The sequence below is a fragment of the Aptenodytes forsteri genome, unplaced genomic scaffold (assembly GCF_000699145.1).
Source record: "Aptenodytes forsteri isolate BGI_AS27 unplaced genomic scaffold, ASM69914v1 Scaffold179, whole genome shotgun sequence".
NCBI classification, from domain to species: Eukaryota; Metazoa; Chordata; class Aves; order Sphenisciformes; family Spheniscidae; genus Aptenodytes; species Aptenodytes forsteri.
Genome location: NW_008795378.1, coordinates 1251183 through 1271247, shown reverse-complemented (window position 1 = coordinate 1271247; position 20065 = coordinate 1251183). Strand labels below are relative to the sequence as shown.

General features: G+C 44.4%; 1 protein-coding gene across 2 annotated transcripts in view; it reads left to right on the top strand.

Moving 5' to 3' along the window:
• Positions 1 to 20065, top strand: part of MECOM (MDS1 and EVI1 complex locus) — a 197662-nt gene that overhangs the window by 147009 nt on the left and 30588 nt on the right. The window contains exons 2-6 of one of the 2 annotated variants that reach the window (XM_009280541.2): positions 1424 to 1558; positions 12408 to 12510; positions 14748 to 14964; positions 18331 to 18478; positions 19538 to 19691. In XM_009280541.2, the coding sequence (XP_009278816.1) occupies positions 12462 to 12510; positions 14748 to 14964; positions 18331 to 18478; positions 19538 to 19691 (568 nt within the window). In that variant the 5' untranslated portion in view covers positions 1424 to 1558; positions 12408 to 12461. Of the gene's footprint in view, positions 1 to 1423; positions 1559 to 12407; positions 12511 to 14747; positions 14965 to 18330; positions 18479 to 19534; positions 19692 to 20065 lie in introns of both variants that reach the window. The other variant, XM_019472413.1, reaches the window with a different exon arrangement.

Here is a 20065-nt window from a genome sequence, read left to right as displayed (position 1 = left end):
CACTCGCCACTCGCCCCCCCGCCCTGGCCCCGGACGGCCCTGATCCCGCCACCCGGGCGGCGCCGCGGCCGGCGCTGGGGGCTGTGACCCGGGCAGCGTCCGCCGTACCTGGGCTGCCCCCGTGCCCGGCCCCCCGCCCCGCCCTGGCCCCGGACGGGCCTGATCCTGGCACCCGGGGGGGCGGCGGGGCCGCGGCCGGGGGGCTGTGAGGGCTGCCCCCGTGCCCGGCCGCCCCCGCGGGGAGAGCAGCTTTCCGCGGGGCTCGTTTAATTAATGAACGTGAGCTTAGGCTTAGGCTATATTGTGAGTCCTTGATAGGAAACTTCCGTGGGTTTTCATTAACTAAATGATACACAATGCCGGGGTTCCCGTCCATTCAGCTCGGAGGCCAAAAGTGCTCTGGGGCTGGACGTGAATACAAACGTTTCCCATTGGGGAAACAACCTCCCTCTCCCTTTTCTTTTCGTTTGGGGCGTGTGTTTTAAGTTTTTTCTAAGAAAATCGGGTGGTTTGTTGCCGGTGCCCAGCCGGAGGAGCTACAAATGTAGCAGTGAGCTACTGGGATGCTGTGGAAAGTTTAGGATAGGCCGGTAGTAAAGCTTGCAAATAAATAACGATATTCAGTTATATGTAATGATTAGTAATTTGTCATAATATTAGAATAGAGCATCCTCTTTAGCTCGTCCACAAGCAATCTCATTATATTTGTTTATTGTCTGCATAATTGGAACCATTTATTGGTATGTATTGAATACTGCCATGTTTTGCATGAGTGTTTACGTTGTTTTTCATTTATTTTTTTTAGTTTGGCATAGCGAGTTCTATTATTTGCTTCAATTAAGGGGAGTGATGTAACTGTTACACAGAAGGGCTGTTTGGGAAGCGTAATATTAAAACAAGATAAATAACTGCCCACCAAATAAAGTTTGGTTCAGAGCAACAAATACGAAAAGACTAAATGGGTGCTGCAAACAACGTAAATCCTGAAACAAAACAGAAACCTCAAATGAAGCCAACACCACCTATTTTAGTGATTTTTGTTGTATTCCCTGACAGAATCATATTTAATTAAAATCATAATTTCAAACATACTCACTGATGAATGCATAGAAAATCAGATCCCTCTTAAATTAACATAGTGTTTCTTAGCAATAATTAGACAACATCTCAATTACATGTAAACGTTTGTCAAGACATTTTTCAGTACATTTATTGTCCTTTTATTATTATGTGTGTATTCTGACCGTTCCTAAAAAAAATCTCACCAGAGAAGCGTATTTCTGAATAAAAGTGCCTATATTATTATTATTATTATTATTATTATTATTATCCATTTGTTTATCTGGAAACCTGTGATTCATCTTTTGATTAGTATGCCCAGACAGCGACAGAAAGATTTACTCTTTTATGTTCTTCCTTTTAGATCTTGGATGAGTTTTGCAATGTGAAGTTCTGCATAGATGCCAGTCAACCAGATGTAGGAAACTGGCTCAAATATATCAAGTTTGCTGGATGCTACAATCAGCACAACCTTGTTGCATGTCAGATAAGTGATCAGGTATGTGGTGTTCACTTTCTGGACTTATTTTTCTAAGGAACTTTAAGGTGTCAATGGGAAAAAAAATAGCAGCAATTCACAACAGATTTTGGCCTGTTTGCTGTTATGGCAAAAGATAAGGCACAGATGTGAAATGCAGAAAAGAATAATTTTGATTATGGGCTATAGATAATACGAATTTTCTATTTTTCCGCATTGTTGTTCAATTCATAAATAATGTTTTTTTTATCTTATACTTGCTAAAAATTGGGACTGCTTTCTTATACAAAGCCAGTATTTGCCGCTTTTGAATTAGCATTTTCTGGCTCCTGTTCCAGTCCACTTGGATTGCTATGTTAAACCGTTGAGTTGATCAGAAGCTGTAATGTGAAATTAATGGAAAGAATAGAGGGGAAAACACAAAACTGATAATGCTACCAGTGTAGTTGCACGTATGGGGCTTTGGATTTGAATGCGCACGTGCATGAATATTATTATGCCTTCCCATACACTTTGCTGGAACTCGTAATACTTGTATGCTGAACCAGGATCTTCAGTGGTTTTCTTTTTCTTTATTGCACTTAAATCCACTCTTTGTTGGGCTGAAATGTTATTTATCCTTGTGTGTTGGAAAAAAGGCTGGGATAGGCAGAGGAAGGATGCAGTGAAGCATTTTGTTTTCAATTATGCTGATGAGTTATTAGGTGTTTCTTAAATCAAGGTTCACTTTAGTCTGCGGATAATACATGCCATTATGAAATATTTTAATGGGTGAAGTTAGGTTAAGAAAGCTATACTTCTTTAAAGTAAAATATCTAAAATAGTAACGCAACAACTGATTGTGAATTCTTGTTTCCAATTTAAAGTTTGCTACCTGCAACATAGGATTTGATTCATTTAATCAGTGTTTCATTTTTTACCACTTAATTAACTGCATCAGGTGAATGTTAAAGATTATCTGTAGCTGATTTAATTGCCTTGACAGTATTGAAAGAAGAATCACAACCAGACACAAAGCTTCAATTAGAAATCATTCTTTCTAATCAAATTCCTTACATATAGGAAATGAATATGAGACAGCCTGCTATTTCCAGCACAGCATTATGTATTTCGCTCATGCGGGATAGTTGATTAAAACGGGTTTAAATAACTTTTTCAGAAACTATGAGAGAGGATTTTTTTTACTTTTCAACTTTTACAGTTCAGCCCTGAGCACATGTAACACAGAATGAGCCAGCCGACTGAGATATAATTTCTTTTTTATGTAGCAGCTGGTTTAACCAAAGAAACCATAAAGATCATTAGTAAATGCAAAAATACTTTTTCCAAGTTGAAATATGCTTTACCCTGAAAAATGATACATTCTCTCAATGCAGAGCATTTATGGAACAGTGATACAAAAAGGAAACTATATAGATTAATTGAAACAACAAATTCAAATATTTTATGTTTAATAAGAGCCGGCATAGATAGGAAAGATTAGAAGTGGAATCACGTGCATTGGTCAAAGCAACTTACTGTCTTTGCGTCGGTAGTGGTGATCTGCAACTGAAACTACATGCTAGGCTGAAACATCAGCATCTAGCTCTGCGACGCAGATACGCACCCGCGTTTTGACGTTTTTGGAAGGAAAGTTATGGCGCTTGTAACTTTCTCTTTTTTTTAGTGTTTACATTTCTGAGATTTAGTAATGGTGGCTGTACTGCTGCCAATAATTTCTTTCATTCACTGGAGACTTGTTATTTATTTTGCACAGTATCGTGCTGTTCATAATTCCATATTTTTATAGCTTATTGTTGCTGAGATTTGCAAATTAAGAACTGGTTGTCTTTCAAGTAGCATGTTGTGAGCTGGGTGCTGTCAGCAAGAGATTGTTGTTCATTTGGCCCTCTGGAAACGCTGCAAATTTACCCACAAAATTGTATGCGTACTCCAACGTTTTATGACCAGAGCCTAAAAAGTTAATGCTAAAAATGTGCTTTTGAATCTTAAAGCGAAAAAGCCTTTCTAACAGCTCCTCCTTCTGCTTTCTTCTGGCACAAGCTCACCAGAGGTAATATAAAATATAATAGGAAGGCAAACTGGGAAATGGACATTACATGGCCAAATGTGTGCGTGTATAAGGAGTGACAAATGCAAGTCAGGACTGAGCGTGCGTATGTGCCTGTGTATGGAGTGTGTGGGGCTGCCTTTGGGTCACTCTGCCTCCGTAGCTCCTAGAAAAAAAAGGATAAAAAAAAAAAGAAAAGAAAAAAAAAAAAAAGCAAAAAAAAAAAAAAAGGTGAAGCCGAAGGATGTGTATCAGTGGCTGCAGCTAGAGCTGGAGGACGGAGGCGATGCAGCCCAGCTGGGACAGGAGGCCCCAGCTCATCTGGAGCTGCAGCCAGTGCTGGGTGCAGGGGTAGGGTGGAGGCACCCCGGTTCCCCCAGGAATAAGAAGCACCTCAGCAGCCCTCATAGCACGGGGAGCATCCCCGCTGCGAGAGACGCTGCTTGCTCCCAAGGCACAGACACTCGATCAGCAGTAATTGTTCACCTCTAATTGCTTCAACTCATCTGTAAAATTCACAAGCAAACATTGGGCTGTACCTGAAAAGGTAAAAGATCCTGCCAGCGCTCCCAGCCTCATGCTGCCCACAAGTTTATGCTACTAAATTCAAGCTTGACTGACAGACAGGTATGATTCCCAGTCTGCTTGAGGCAGGATTTAGATGAATCTCAGGGCAATGTGTAATCTAGTTGCTCTGCTAAGCTCTACCTTCTGTATTTAACAAAAAGAGTGAAAGAAAAACAATTTTTGTTGTTTTCTCTATTGGACTTTTTTCAGAGACATACCACCCCACCCCCTGAGTCACGGTTGAGGTTAGGTTTCATCACTTAGGATCAACTTTACAAAAGGCCTGGGCTCTTTCTTATGACTGTATAAATGAGCTTTGCTAAGATGAACAGCTCGATAATGGTGGGATGCAGTCAAAACATGCACGCTGGATGCAACTCGTGTTTCATTTGATTGGAGGTGGAGTAGGGTTTAAAAGCTGCATTTTTTGGTTTTTTTTTTTGTTTTTTCAAAAGAGGTTCATCTAGGATTTCTCTTTGCTGTCTTCCTATTATCTCCTGTCATACCCAATCTAACCTGAACGTCTGTAATTCAAGATGTATATGAATAATAAAATTCCACAAACAGGGCACTCTTATTTTTTCCTTTCCCCGAAGAGACTACAGTGTGTGCAGAGCTGCAGAGAATCTTGTCACTGTTACTGCCCTGGAATGCATTTTTTCAGCTCAGAGTCAGATGGGATTCAATACCAGTTTCTACTAACTTGGATGACTCCCCTCTGTTATCATTAAACATCTATTAGTTCAACTTTTTAATGACTTCAGAATGATTAGCCCTGTTAGGCTTTCTGGCAGTGTTGTCATCCCAGCAAAAGCATTATTTTTAAATATATATGTTAATGAAAGTGCAATTGCAAATACAGCAGTGACTATAGCAGTGGCATGTCAGGGGCTGTCACACGTTCCAGGCACATTTTCAGGCTGGGATCACAGTCACCTTCAAGCTATAAAAAATACACTTTTTTCTTTTTTTCTTTTAAGAAACGTAGTTGGTAGCAGTTGAAGTTAAAACTCCTGAATATTGTTTTTATCTTGCTTATTGCTTGCAGAGCTCTGACAGTGGTACAGCCACATAATGCTGTGAAACTGGTCTGAGCTTCCAGGTCTCTACCCCCTCAACAAAGCAGCTCCTGAAGATTCCCTTTGGTTTATCCATGGAAAACTCCCAAGTGGTTCAAGATCAGTTCACTGAGGTTTTGGTTTGCTGTGTGTGCTGAAATAAGTTTTTGGGGTTCTTTTTTTGTGGGTTTTGTTTTGTTTCCTTATACTCAAGTATATGCCATTGCAATGGGAGAAAAACCAGTAGTATTACACTCTTAACAACGTGCCCGATGTCAGTGATATAAACTTACACAAGTGAACCTACTGCTGTAGGTTTTACCAGATCTGATCACATCTTACACGTTTTACAAACTTTTTTAATCTGCAGACACAGCTTCATGTTTCAGATTTTACTGCCGCTGCCCCTCCTCTGTTGCAGGCAGCTCGCAGGCAGAAAACAGCAGAGACTCCTCCAGCAGCCCTAGACGCACAGCCACCTGCAAAAGTTGTGTATTTAAGGAATAGTTTTGAGGCTTTGTTGTCAGAGAGTGAAATTAAGGTTTTGGCTGTTGTGGGTCAGGAGTGCACATGCATGCTGAGCTCATGTGGGGCCCTATTCTGCCATGATTCTTCCTATGAGTTATTAGTTTATTAAACAAATAAAGCTTAATCCAGCTCCCACTGAAAATCTGTCTCCAGTGGAGTGGAGTCCTGTTAGCTTAGGGCTGGTGGAACGAGGAGCTCATTGGCAGTGATTTTCCACTTACTGCAGTTAGAGCTGAGGCTGTGGGTGAAACTCCTGCCCGGTCTTTCTGTCCGCCTGTGTTATCTGGAGCTTAATGCACTGGTGGTGTTACCAATCTCAGCGTTGGCCTGTCCTGACGTGGCCTAAAAGAAATTGTTTAGAACCAAAACTGGCAACTAGCTGTTGCCATTTCTGCAAAGCGATAAGCTTTTTATTGACAATTCATGTTTAGTAAAAGCGGTAAGGCACGTCATCTTTAAGCAAAAATGCCTTTTTTTGTGATGAGAGCTGTCAAATCATACTCATATGCTTGCCAGAAGGAGTATAGAGGATTATAGATGTCCACAGAGCCAGGACAAGGCTGCAACTCACTTGACACTTCATGTGGTTCATGAATGAAGGTGGGATGTTAGAAGACAACTGCATGGTGAGGTCACCTCAGGAGAATGGGTGGACACACAGAAGTTGTGGTCTGGTGTCGGTGGTCAGTGACCCCCAAGCAGGAGATCTTGCAGGGCTGGAGCAGCTCGGCTGAATGTGGCAGCCCCTCACCCGGACCCAGGGCTTTCACAGAGGCTAAAATTGACCTACGATGGAAGAAGATATGAGTATCACTGGGGAGGTGGCCTGCAGCCCCCGAGATGCCGAAGAGGGTGCACTATGGAGGGACATCCTGCAGCTCCCTCCTCGCTTTGGGGGAGCAGGAGGCACCTTTTACCTCAGAAGGTGGACAAATGGGGATTCCTGGTGCCATTTCAGAAGAGCATCCTTGCTCCAGCCCCTCCTGCTTGATCCGCTTTAGCAGTTTCAGGGCATTTTGGAAATGAGGAAGGAAAGGGTTCGCAGTCCTGGTGCTGAGGTGCTGTGGTGCTCCCCCACCATCTCAGCAGGGTGAAGGGGAAGGTCCTCTCCTCCCCGCCAGGCTCCCACTCATGCCCCCACAGCCGCTCGCATGCAGGCACTTGCTGAGTTTCGCCTGTGGATTTTTGCTGAAGTTTTCTTTGGGCCCGATACAGCGCTTGGGAAGGACTCCTCTACGTTAGCCCTTGAAAAAACTCCAGTTCATTTCAATTTATCATTTGCCTGAGATGGCAAGAAGAACCTGGCTCGGGTTTCATCATACAGTTCTCCAGCTGCAGAAGTTGTTCATCACAGGAGCTAAAATTGAAGCTTTGCCGTTTGGACCTTTTTCTTTTTTTCCCCTCAAATGCTTAATTACGGCTCGTTGTGAGGTTATGTATCCATTCGTCCTTCTCATTTTTCTGGCGGGCATAAATCCTGATTTTGTTCGAGCTCCTTGAACATAACGCTTATTATTAGTTTTGGACGTTTAATTTGTTTTGCTTTTCAGGCAAGTTCCACTCTTGCTCCAAAGCAGTGCAGAGGCGAATGCCAGTTGGCAGTGTGCATGCCACCTCTCCGGGCGCTCACTTTCCTGCCCTAGCTTGGGGCACGCTCCCCTCCAGCGCACTGCAGCCCCCAAAAGTGGCCGGGAGCCAGGGCCGATGCCTTGCTCGGGTTACATGTACCCATGGCATGTGGCGGAGGCTGGGAGCCTGTCAGGCGCTGGATGTCAGTGCAGGAGCAGCAGCACAGGGCTCTACGGGCGCTGGTGGGCTTCAGCAGGCTTTCGCCAGGGTGTGCTACACCTTTGGGTCTTCTGTTCCTTGCCATCATTCCATCCAGAGTGGGTCCTTCGCTCGGTCTTCCCACTTGCACCAGTGTGGTGCAGGACAAAGTCACTCAGTGCCTTTCCCTGTGGTGCTAGCTGTAAGTTCAATACATTGCTTGGGGGGTTAAAGTATGAACAGCACCGACTCTGAGCAGCATCTCTCACCTGCCCTAAAATCTGAATTTCCCAGACAGCACTGGGGCATGTGCAATGTTTTCCAAAGCTCTCATATACATAGGAATAAAGAGTTTAGTTAGATGCAACGGAATACAACTCTGCTTCAGGGCTGAGCATGACAGATGCTTGCGGAGCAGCTGGTGCCTTTGCTCACAAGCAGCGGCTAACTGTCACTTTTTCCTCCCAAACCGGCATCCTTTGGTTAAACCTTTCCAGGGGCTGGAGGGCACGCTGGACGGGAGCAGAGGGAGGGTTCAGGCAGAGCGGTGCGGGTCTCGCCAGGACAGGCGAGATGGCCGGGGCACTTCAAAGCGCGTGGGCGGCAGCGGCCAAGCACGCGGCCCCGGCCCGAGCTCGCGGGGAGTGCGTTTTCGCTATTATTTCAATTATTACAACTTCCTGAATAGGTTGAAGGTCGTTCATAATTCACGCTTCTGTCATCTTTACACATGCCAAATGCAGTCTATTAAGCATAAATAAAATTTCAAGTGCCTGACCAGGAAAAGTAAACTGGGATTCATAACAATGAGGCCTTATTCATCCTTTTAAAAGTAAATTGTGTGTGTTCCTTTTTTTTTCCCCCTCCCCTTTCCCTTTATGGCTTTGCAGTTTGGGAGCTTTTATTTCTGCTCAGTAGCATAAATATATGACCTGCGGCGTAGGCAGGCACAGAGGACTGATGAGTTAGGCCTCCCCCAACTTCTCCCCACCTCAGAGCCCCTGAACTTTGAAAGTGTTTCCAGATCTGGATCCGATTTTGCTCTTCCTATATAAACTGCAGTCACACACCGCTGATCCCAGGGCATGTGAAATGCGCATCTGGACTTTGCTTTTATTTTTTTTCCCCCCCCTCCTGATCGTTCCTCTACTGTGCAGCAGCTCTTCCTACACTTCTCGAGGCAGACTGGTGCACTCTTGCGCGTTGTGAGCACAGGTTAACCCGAGAAGGTCAGGTAACGAAATGGGCTTGGTAGGCTGAAGAAGTGGTAGTCAGAAAATTAAAACCTTTCATTAATTACAGTAGAGTCAGGACTGTGTCCAAGAAATCTTCAAGCTTTGCAATTGAAAAGTCCATTTATTCTACATTAGTGTTTCCTAATACAAAAAATATTGCCTGCAGTAGAGATTGCTGTTGTTGGAAAACAAGGGCAGCCAGGAGGGGACCTGCAGGGCTGGGGAGTAATTTATGAGCTTTCCCATCTGGGGGCTTGCAGGACCCCCATGCTGTCTGCCCTCAGTAGGCTGCTGCTGCCTAAAAACTTGGGCAGTGTGGTTCATTTCCACAGTTAGCTTCTCACTTTTTCTCAGAGAGGATACCTCCAGGAGGTTTTAGGTGGAAAGAGTGAGAAAAAAGCCTTTTAAGTGAAGTAATAAGGACAGCTATTAAAATCAGATTAAATTACCTGCGCGATCATTTTGGTTTAAAGTTCAATATGTTTTGTTTTAGATCCTCATTGGAACACAGTCTAGTATATAAACTGTTAGTGCAGGTGGGATTTTTTTGTACATACAGAAATTTAAAAAACTATTTTTAATAATAAAGTTAGTATTTTAATAGTAGTAGTAGTAATAATAATAATAATAATAATAATAATAATAATAATAATAATAATAATAATAATAATAATAATAATAATAATAATAATAATAATAATAATGTCAAAATGCCAGAGCTGGAAATCTGTCACTTGGACCTTGTTTTGGAGGGCGTTAGTTCCGAGACACAAAATAAAGAAACATCACTCAACCTAAAACATGGAGTTTTTCTGGGTACTCCATCTCATCTCCCCGCTGAGGTACAGAGAGGCTGGTCAGATAGTTTCTGATGGGTAGCTTAATCATCTTTGATATTTTCAAATACCAAAGCAGATAGGACAATTGGCTGCAGAGCTTACACCCTGGTTAGGGATTTATCCCACAGCTGGGGGAAAGATCATACCGGGGCTTCCCAAAGAGAAGTGATGCACCTCAGCACAGTGCTTCCTGAACAAGACCCTCTTTATGCCTGTGTACGGTCCATGTGTCCTCGCTTTGTGATGAGAGGTGAAAAGGTCTATCAAAATACTTTTGATGGGACAGCATGAGCAGAGGAGGAAAAATACTGGAGGAGGCTTCGCTGTGGTTTTTGTTCACTTCTTGGTGTGGATGCACCGCTGACCTCAGAAGAACAGCTGAGTTTACCCGACCATGGCACAAAACCCGGGAGCACCGAGGCAAGTCCTGGGCAGAGCTGTCCTGGGCAGAGCAGGAGCTTTGGCATGGTCTCTCTGAGCTGGTGGAGGCCCCACCTGGCCGCTCTGAGATGGTGGAGGTCCCACCTGGCCGCTCCCACCCCAAGTGGGAGGTGGGTGCTGTTGCAGCAGGGAGGTCTGCAGAAGTCTCTCTGGTCAGTGTGCAATGCCACACACATATTGTTTCCACTCAAAGCAAGACAGCAACGAGGCTTATCTTCCACAGATCGGACTGCAGCTTCCCTTTCAGATGTGTGGATGCCATTATACTTCTGGAAGAAAAAAGCCAGTTTTCTATACGTTTATCTTAATAAATGGAAAAACAAGCATTGCTTAAAGCAAATATTCACTGGATGTGGCGCTGACATCAGATTTATTTGCAGGAGTTAAAAGCTGGCTTCACTTAAATGTTTTTCAGCCTTTGATCAAATGAGTTGCATTACCCCAGCCACATCCCCAGCACACTGAAGTCTATGCAGCAGCCCTGCATCCTTCGGCACCCATGGCAGCATTGGCTCCAGAGGGGATTGTGGTACCAGGCATTCACCTGGCTGCATGAGGAGACAGGCACGAGACCCTGCCACGGCTCTCTTGGCCCCTTGTGCCCTCCAAAATACTTGGAGAAGTTCGAAATCCCCTTGGCAAGGGGTAAAAATGGCAAGCCCAAGCAGACTCAGCCAACGGTTTGACCAGGATGGCGTAGAAGAGAAGGGAGGTGCAGCCTGGGCAGATCAGGCTGCCCATAAACTCCTTCTCCTGGCTTTTATGGGGAAAATTGGTCCTAAGCAGGGGGTTGTGGCAGGGTGCCTTGTGCCTGATGTGTTTTCCCAGCGTTTCTGGCACCTGGAGAGGGGCGAGCACTGGGATGATGGGACGAGCTGGCCCCGGCAGCCTTCACCACTGCTCCCCTGCATGCCTCCTCCAGAGCAGTTTTTGGGACAAGGTGAAGAAGAGAGAAAACGAATCCGAGGAAATGTATCTTATTTAGTTATTTTTAGGTATTTAGCGCATATCTGTGGGCAAAGGCTGCTTGTGCAGAAAGAAACGATTAGACTATACGGCCACCTCCTGGAGGACATCGGTATGTGCTCGGCTGCCGGGGCCACCTGATGGGTGACGGTTCCTGTGCAGGAAAATACCTTTTTAGGTATTTAGCGCATATCTGTGGGCAAAGGCTGCTTGTGCAGAAAGAAACGATTAGACTATACGGCCACCTCCTGGAGGACATCGGTATGTGCTCGGCTGCCGGGGCCACCTGATAGGTGACGGTTCCTGTGCAACCGGGCAAGGAAAATACCCACGCATCTCTAGATACCTGTACCTACCTTGCGACAAACGCATCTGTTTGACTTTAAACAGTGGAGGTGATTTTCTGCCTTTCTCCCAATGCACTGAAATGAGTATTGAGAGTTAAGAGTTTGAGAGCGAAACCTTTAAAAATACATTAGTCTGAGAAAATGCAAAGGCATCATTTTTTAGCGTAGGAAATGTAGCTGTCATGTGTTTTTGTTTAACAAGGCCTGAGGAAGTTACTAATATTTATTTGAGCTGCTTCGTGGAGCTTTTTAGTGCTCTTCACATTTCCTGCTGAGACAGAAAGCAGCCAGATGGATTTTGGGAATTTCCTTTCAGCAGAGCCTTGCGGTGCCGGCATGCGCTTGCTCTGGGTGCACAGACCCAAGGGAGCGTGGTCCCTTCGCCCCCCCACAGCCTCCTGCTTCCCCGACGGGCTCCTTCCCAGAGCCCGGAGCCTGATGTCACCTGTACAGGGGGTCCAGGTGCCACCAGCTGGGGTCACTACCAGCAGCTTTGGCTGCTCACGGTGTTCCTTCATCCAGGACTGATTTTTCCTTTGATTCCCGTTTGAAGCTAAGGAATAACCAGGCGCGCTGCTTTGTACAAGCCTCTCACCTCACAGCTTTCTGGACTGCGTAGATGATTGAAATGGGGGGTTGGATGCCTATGGTTTAATCAGCAACATCTTCTCAGATCTGCTTTAGTACCTTTTCCCAGTGCAACAGGAGTTATCTCCCTTACATGGATCACTCAGGGATGTGTTTTATGGCTACTTTGTACATGGGTTTGGTATAACTAAGCATGCAAATTGCTGGTGATATTTGCAGTCATCACAGCTCATTTTGCAGCAGAGGCTGTTGAAAGCAATCGTCCTTTTTATCCTCACAGCCCTAAGCACCAATGGCTTTGGGGCTGAAAGGAGCAGACCTGCCATAGTCGAAGTCGGCACCTCTCCAGCAAACAGCAGCCAGCACCCACGCCGGGGCAGGGTCTGGCCATGCGGTTTTGATCCTGTAATACTCACTGGCAGTGGTTTATGCCTTTTTGCCTGTTGTGGTAGTCACGTTGCTTTCTCTTTTTTTTTTTTTTCAGATATTCTACAGAGTGGTAGCAGATATTGAACCAGGAGAGGAGCTCTTACTGTTCATGAAGAGTGAAGGTTATTCACATGAAACAATGGCTCCGGACATTCACGGTTAGCCACTTCTTACTGTCTAATCTAATAGAAAGTATCATTGAAATTAAGCAAAAAATTAGGGAGATTTCTCCTCTGTTGGAATCCTTTTGAAATCTGGGATGGCTTCACTGCAGCCAGGGAGGAGAGCTGGACCACGGTTGTATTTGTTTATCTTCTGCCCTCCTGTTTCTCTGAAAGCTGTTCAGTGAATAAACTAGTCTAATATTATCACAACTCCTTCAGTCCCTCTGAAGAGTGAGTCTGCTCTCAAAAGCGATGCCAACGCTGGCATTGGGGGTTCTCTGTTTATTTTCTTCATCACTCCATCACTCCAACCTGGTCCAACCAGGAGTGCAGCTTCATTCAGTGTTGCATTTGAATGCAACTGAATGTCGCTTCATTTGATGTTGCATTTTCTATCTGCTAATCTGACAAGCTCTAGTTTGCACAGTCAATATTTCTCAGCATTGCATCCCTGCAACTCCTAATGTCATTCAGGTGTTACCTTCACTTACTCGAACCTCCCTGGCAGAAACAGAGGTCTGCAGATGTAACTGAGGGCAGTAGTAAGGCTTCAAGATTGAAACTTGATCATTTTGTGGGTATTGCAAAAGGAGAAAAAGAGTCCATGTCCTTATCTCTAGGCTGTGCTGCTCCTGCAGGACCTGTATGGACCCTGATTATAGGTTATTTTTTGTCACTTAGCCAAACAACTGTTATTCTGTCATCTTGAAAAGAGAAAATCTCAGGTTGTTAATGTTGCTGTCACTTGTGAGAACATTTGAGCCATTCTTCCTCCTCGTGCTCATTTGTTACTCATCTGACGCACAGATTCTGGTTCTGAAACTCCTGGGCTGTTGCTCAGATTTGTCCCCCACCTCCAAAAGCTCCTTTTGCTCTGCTGCCCGTTGGGCAGTGGGTTATACAGCCACAGCAGGACTAGGTGTAGGACATCTGCTTGATGCCCATAGGGTTGCAGTTTATGCCAATGTGGACATTTTACAAATTCTCAAGGATTCAGGGACTGTACACAGGGGTTTTCCCATGGCTGGGTTTTTTTGTACCTGCCTGTACATTTAGAGCAGTATCTTTTGTTCTCTGAAGAAAAAGGTGGGGATTATTCATTCATTGTAATTTGGTTTTGTGTTTGGGGTTTTTTTTCCATAGTGGTAACTTTGTTTAGTTATTGCTAAAGATGTCCCCCTTTTCAAGCATAGTGTTTTCCATGCCTAGTCCCTATGGTCAAGTAGCTATTGTATAAATGACACCAGACACTGACTCTGCAGTCACATGCAGGAATATGTCCCACAGGACTAATTTAGAAGCAGACTGAGCCAAAGTATTGCTCGTGGACAGCAGACAACAGAGCCCTGTGATGCTTTCTCTGGATCAACTCAACTGTCAGGTAGCAACCAACTACATACATTTGAGATTTCAGCCAGACTCCTCAGTGCCTTTCTGACTCAGAGCCCCTGGCCATTTATATCTGCAGGGCAGGTAACACTGGAACCAAACCAGGGCGTCTGGCTCCTCGTGTGGACCATCAGTAGAAAATCCAGCAGAATAAAATATCATGGGATGCTCTTCTCCAAGTTTGCTTTTTGGGATTTTCTTCAGCTAATCTATTCTTTTGCAGGAATTACTAATTAATGGAATGCAATATTCACTCCAAAGTGACATTTCAGTGATCTTCTACGCTCATTTTCAGTTGAGGCTGATTTTATGGAATTTAAAGCAAGGCCCCCTGTGTTCTTTACCCCAAATTCATGTGTCTCTGGCTGACTTTGAACAGAGTTGGGTGCTGCAAAAGAACTCTAATGGAAACGAAGAGACTTTTAAAAACTCTATAAACACCCTCTTGGCTATTTTAGATGCTGATGTTCCTGTCTAAGTCAGTCTCCTTCGTTCAGAAAGGCAGAGACTGGTAGCCTCCACTGGATATCCACCTTAGACCTTGTATATCCCCATTTAGGATAGTATATAAACACATTGACTTTTGTCCTAAACCAGTGTTAGGGATCCCTATTGGATGTCACCCAGGAAATTAACAGGTAGTATTGCACTGTCATATATTGTAGAATTAAAGCATTATTATAAAGCATTCTAAGGCATCCTTGTTTCTTTTGAGGTTCTTCCCTTTTTCACTGAATAGCCATTTATTTAACCACGCCGTCATCGAGCTCCTGGTGGGATGGTAGTTAAAAATGACTGAAAACTGATATGGTCTCCCTGTGCCCAACCCCTTTGTCTTCCAGAGGAGCGCCAGTATCGCTGCGAGGACTGTGACCAGCTCTTTGAGTCCAAGGCTGAGCTTGTAGACCACCAGAAGTTCCCCTGCAGCACACCTCACTCTGCGTTCTCCATGGTGGAGGAGGACTTCCAGAAAAAGCTTGAGAATGAGAATGACCTTCAGGACGTGCATGAAATCCAGGAGTGTAAAGAGTGTGATCAGGTCTTCCCAGACTTACAAAGGTAGGAGTAGATGCTTAAAACGTGATTGAATGAGGCAAATTCTGTAATGGCTTCAGTCAGATCATGCAGGGCATCAGCCAGGGCAGAATCTGATACCTTCATCTTCTATACGAACCAAAGATGAAGATGAATAAGGCTTCTGTGCTGGTTGGTGTTTTATGGCATAGAAAGTAATGGAGTCTCAATAAATCAGAAACTTGGTCCTTGTACTGAAGTCCTTAGTTGGGACCTTAAATTAATAACTGGATCTTCTGATAATCAGATCTTTAGCTGGCATGAATTGGGCTGGTTGCAGTGAAATCAGAGGAGTGTTTATAGTTCAGATCAACTAAGGTCTGGGCTCCTTATTTTTAGGTAGAAATAACTTATAACATCTCCGAGTGGTGTTCACTGATGTCACCAATTTTATCTTTGCAAACAAGCCATGCTAGTTAGAGGCAGGTTCTAGATGTTAATATATATATGTCTATAGGTTAATATGTATTTATAGCTGTACTGTCTTGAAACACTGGGGTTCATCTTTTTCTTATATATATCTGTCTGTTTAAACAGATACACCCATGTACATATGTACCTGAAATATGCATAGAATGTAAATAGAAAGTACGACTTCTATATGCTGAAGATCATTTACATGTTTCCTGTCACTATAGTTTTTGTGGCTACTTAAAATACTATATTGCGGTGCAGATTACAGCAAATTTTGCAAATTATTGAAAAATATTGAGAGTACACAGGAGCTTCTGCAGCACATCACTCGCAGATTCACATCTTAATGCTTTCAGGACTGGGGGAAGGTTCACCTCAGTCAGCATTTGATAGTAATGCTGAGATATCTCAATAGCAAAATCCCGGTCCAGATCCTCCACTGGATGAGGCAGTGCATTTCTTAGGAAGCTGGTTTATAGCAGCAGCAGAACTGAGCCAGTATCTTTGTTTTCAGCCAGAGTCTGTAGCACAGCTCCCACACTCCCACAATGTCTTCTTTCCTCTCCACGTTGTGTGGGCACAACCTCAGTGACTATTAACTGCCCTTTTAGGGACAGCAGTATATTTATTTGCATTGCTTAATAGTTATATGCCCCTTAAATATTAACTTGTCAATTTAGAGTATTTTGTGGGTTCATATTTTTCACAGAAATCTTTACTAGTCCATGATTCAGGATGTTGTCATGTCTGCCAGAGGTTAGCACGGATTTGTGCACGCCCAGGGCTAGCCCCTTTGGACAACTGCTCCTGGATGCTTCAAGTGCTGGTTCTGCAAGACAGAGCCCTCTCTCCCAAAACACAGACGCTCCTTAGCTCCTCTTGACGGAGTGGAGGTGGCTCGGCATTATGCAGGGGGTCTCAGATCAGTGTATCATATGACCCGATCTTTACGCTTCCGCAAAATTAATGACACCAAAATTAAAACATGATGTGCCAAACATTGCTCCCCGCATACTAGGTCAACCCCGCTGAGTGGGAATTTGTGCAGGCACAAGGTCTTACTCACTGGCTGATGTTGAGCAGTATGCGGCTCCGCATGTCTAATTTTCAATCTGAGTGATTGATTCGAAAGGGCTGATGTAGGTAGATCAAGTCAAAAGGGTTGCAGCAGTGTGGGTGAGGCAGGAGTCTGGACTGTAACATTTTTCCACATTGTGAGTTATTCAGTGTTAAAGTTCTTTTCTTCTTGCGAACCAGAGGACGATATCTAACATATGGGAATCATTGAGGAAATGTAAATTTAGCTTAAAATATTAAATATTGAAGAGAAAGGGCAAAAAACAAAGAACGAGTCATCATAAATAGATGGGCAGTACTGTGAGAAAGAGTGAAAAATGAGAGAGAATGCAGTCATTCTCCAAATTCTTGAATTATTGAAAGGCTAATACACCACAAAGACAGTTCACAGCAAAAAAGTATCAAAGTGTGCTATATCCAGATTATATAAAACAAAAGGCCCAAACGAGCCATGCTTGAGGGTGTGTGTAATTAAATGGAGAAAGAGCTGAGCAGGGGGATGGAGATCTGGGGGACCAGGACTGCCCGGTGCTGATGGCAGATCACGTAGCCACGGCAGGGATCTGGGAGCTGGTGCCAGAGCTGGGGACAAGAGTTTCTCTAGGTCTTACGGCAAATTTGTTTACCAGTGCCTGATGGAGAGTCAATTGTTATAGAAGCATTAGGAGGGGAAGCCAGAATTATTTTTTTCCCCCGAAGGAAGGAGACTGAGAGGGGTAGAAGTAAAGAGCATCCGCAGGGTGAAAGCATCCCCATCACCTGTGGCTGAGAATGGAGGTTGCTATTTGGGCTGCACAACCCAAACGAGACTGTAAACCCAGCAGGTTTTGTCCACTGATTCAGCAGAGATCAGTGGGAGCTTCACATGAGGAAAGATTGATCCGGTTTGGCATCCCAGGCTAAAAATCATAGCTTCTAATGGATTTTCTGTGAATCCACTCTTACATTATGTAGCGATCTTTCCTCAAGCAATAGTGTGAGTTACAACTTTGTATGTGACCAAGCAATACAGGTGTTTAAAAATACATATTTGCTACAAATGAATAATAAAACAGGAATTCAGAAAATTCAGAGATGAAAATGGATTCAAAGATGTGCAACAGAAATTAGGTGGAGACTGAATACCCTACTAGTAGACTGAATAAACTACTAAGAAATGAATGAATAAACAGCTATGCAATTGGATAAAGTTAATAATAATCAACTATCACTTCAGTCATAGTGTACCGTATTTAGAGGCTTCTTATGTTCATCCTGTCCTACTCCAGTGCAGTTATTCCTCATTTATTCCTGCTGTAAGAAAATTTGACTCCCATCAAAGGAGTGGAGTTAAGTCAGGTGGTGGGATCCAAGGTGTGTTTAGAGGGAAAGTCATAAGGTAGAAGTAATTCAGACTGCAGGGGAGAATTACCAGAGTGAATTACTGAGAGGTGTATGAAATAATCTCCTTAGGGAGCGATGGCAGCAGCATCTCCTGGAGCATTTGCAAGTGGCTTGGCAAAACATGAGAGGATGTGTTATTCTGGTAGGGAGGAGGATGTTCTCCCTCCCAGCTGGGGTGAGCCTGGTACTCAAAGGACTTGGGTCTGTCAGGAATTACCAGAGTGAATTACTGAGAGGTGTATGAAATAATCTCCTTAGGGGCAGCAGGCAGCAGCATCTCCTGGAGCATTTGCAAGTGGCTTGGCAAGAGGATGGGTGATGTGTTATTCTGGTAGGGAGGAGGATGTTCTCCCTCCTTTGCGCTTTTTTTTTTTTTTTGCTGTAATTGTGTGCTCTGCTGTCTCCTCTTCCTACAAACTGCTGATAAACCCATGTGTGTGCATGGGACCTCACTAAGCCCTATTCCTGTTTCCACAGCCTGGAGAAGCACATGCTGTCGCACAGCGAGGAGAGGGAGTACAAGTGTGACCAGTGCCCCAAAGCTTTTAACTGGAAGTCAAACTTGATACGTCACCAAATGTCGCACGACAGTGGGAAGCACTATGAGTGTGAAAACTGTGCCAAGGTACAGTGAATTTGTAGGCTGCCTGGTGCTTCTCGTGCCACTGGATGCACGAGAGCATGGAAGTGGGGATGCCCAGGGCTGGGATGCAGGAGGGTGTAAGGCTTCTGCCGTGCTCCAGACAGTTTCTCAAGGGTTTACACTTCTACTTTATAAATATGTTACTTTTTTGCCCCCTTTGATTTGGAAATGGCTGTGGGGTCTGAACTGAGCACTGATGCAGGATGCTGAGAATCCCTGAGCTCAGGGCTTGGCACCTTGTGAGGACTGGTGGGGTGTAAGAGGACCACTGAGGGGCAATAAACCCCAGGGAAATGCAGGGTGGATGGGTTCCCTAGGCTGTGTGCCAGCTGTTGGGACCAGAAACTTCAGGACATTACTGCAATATAAATCAAAACAAGAAATAGCGATGGGCCCCAGCTGCACTAAGTGAGCGCAACTATCTCACTTCTAGAGCATCTCTATCACTTCCCAGCACCGTGCTTGCTGTGTAGATTATTTATATAGGATGTGGTGCTCTGCATTGCTTTTTATCAGATCCCCAAAGCTTGGGCCTTTTGTATGAGGACTTTCTCATTTTTAAGTAGATTTGCTGCAATAATGGGAATTTTATATTGAGCTGACACTCATAAAACACAACCAAGCCCTGAGTGCTAGGACTGCGTGCAGGATTTCTTACTGTCAGGCACTCAGTTGTTGCTATAAAGTATTTCTATTGCAGTAATGCTTAGAAGTTTCAAGCAGCCGCATTTTGACTCATTTTCTGTGAAGTCCCTGACCTCAAAAGCACGATTTCTAATGTCAGGGTCAAATGCATCTGCTGCAGCAGCTGCAAAAGGGTTAACAGATCCGCCAAATACTTGGCTGATCCTGGGAAACTGAGGCCCCGTCCTGCAGGCACAGCTCCCACTGATGCCCATTAGTGAGGCTGCAATGCAGCCACAGTTTTTAATCTTAAATACTCCCAAATAGCTCCAAGGTTTGAATTTTAAAAGACTCTTGTAATAACTGGCTTCTTCCGCAGTTAAGTTTCTTGGTTAATCAGTACTCATTTCCTAGCAGGTTTTCACGGACCCCAGCAACCTTCAGAGGCATATTCGTTCCCAGCATGTTGGGGCTCGTGCTCACGCTTGTCCAGAGTGTGGCAAAACCTTTGCCACTTCTTCAGGCCTCAAACAGCATAAACACATCCACAGCAGTGTCAAACCTTTTATATGTAAGTCTTCAACTAAACGTCTTTGGCTAAGTGTTACTTCTTTTGTCGAAAAGCAGCGTAATCTGGAAGCAGGAGGTTGTGTTGTGCTCCCTTTGAATTTCCTGCTGGCTGCACGGGGGCTGTGAGTTATTAAATGAGTACTGGGTAATTCGTAGTCCAATGGAAAGCACTATTTTCATCTGATTTTCCTTTTCAGGCAGACACTGTATGCTGTATAAATGTACCTGTTGTCCCGGGGATATTTTTCCACACACAGATGCAAAGAGCAAGTGGGGAGTGGGATGTAGCGAGAAGGAGCCGTACCAGGCTCGGTGGCTGCAGCCTCATTGCTTTGCACCACGCTAAGCTGACTGCTCTCCTTCCTGCTCCTCTGC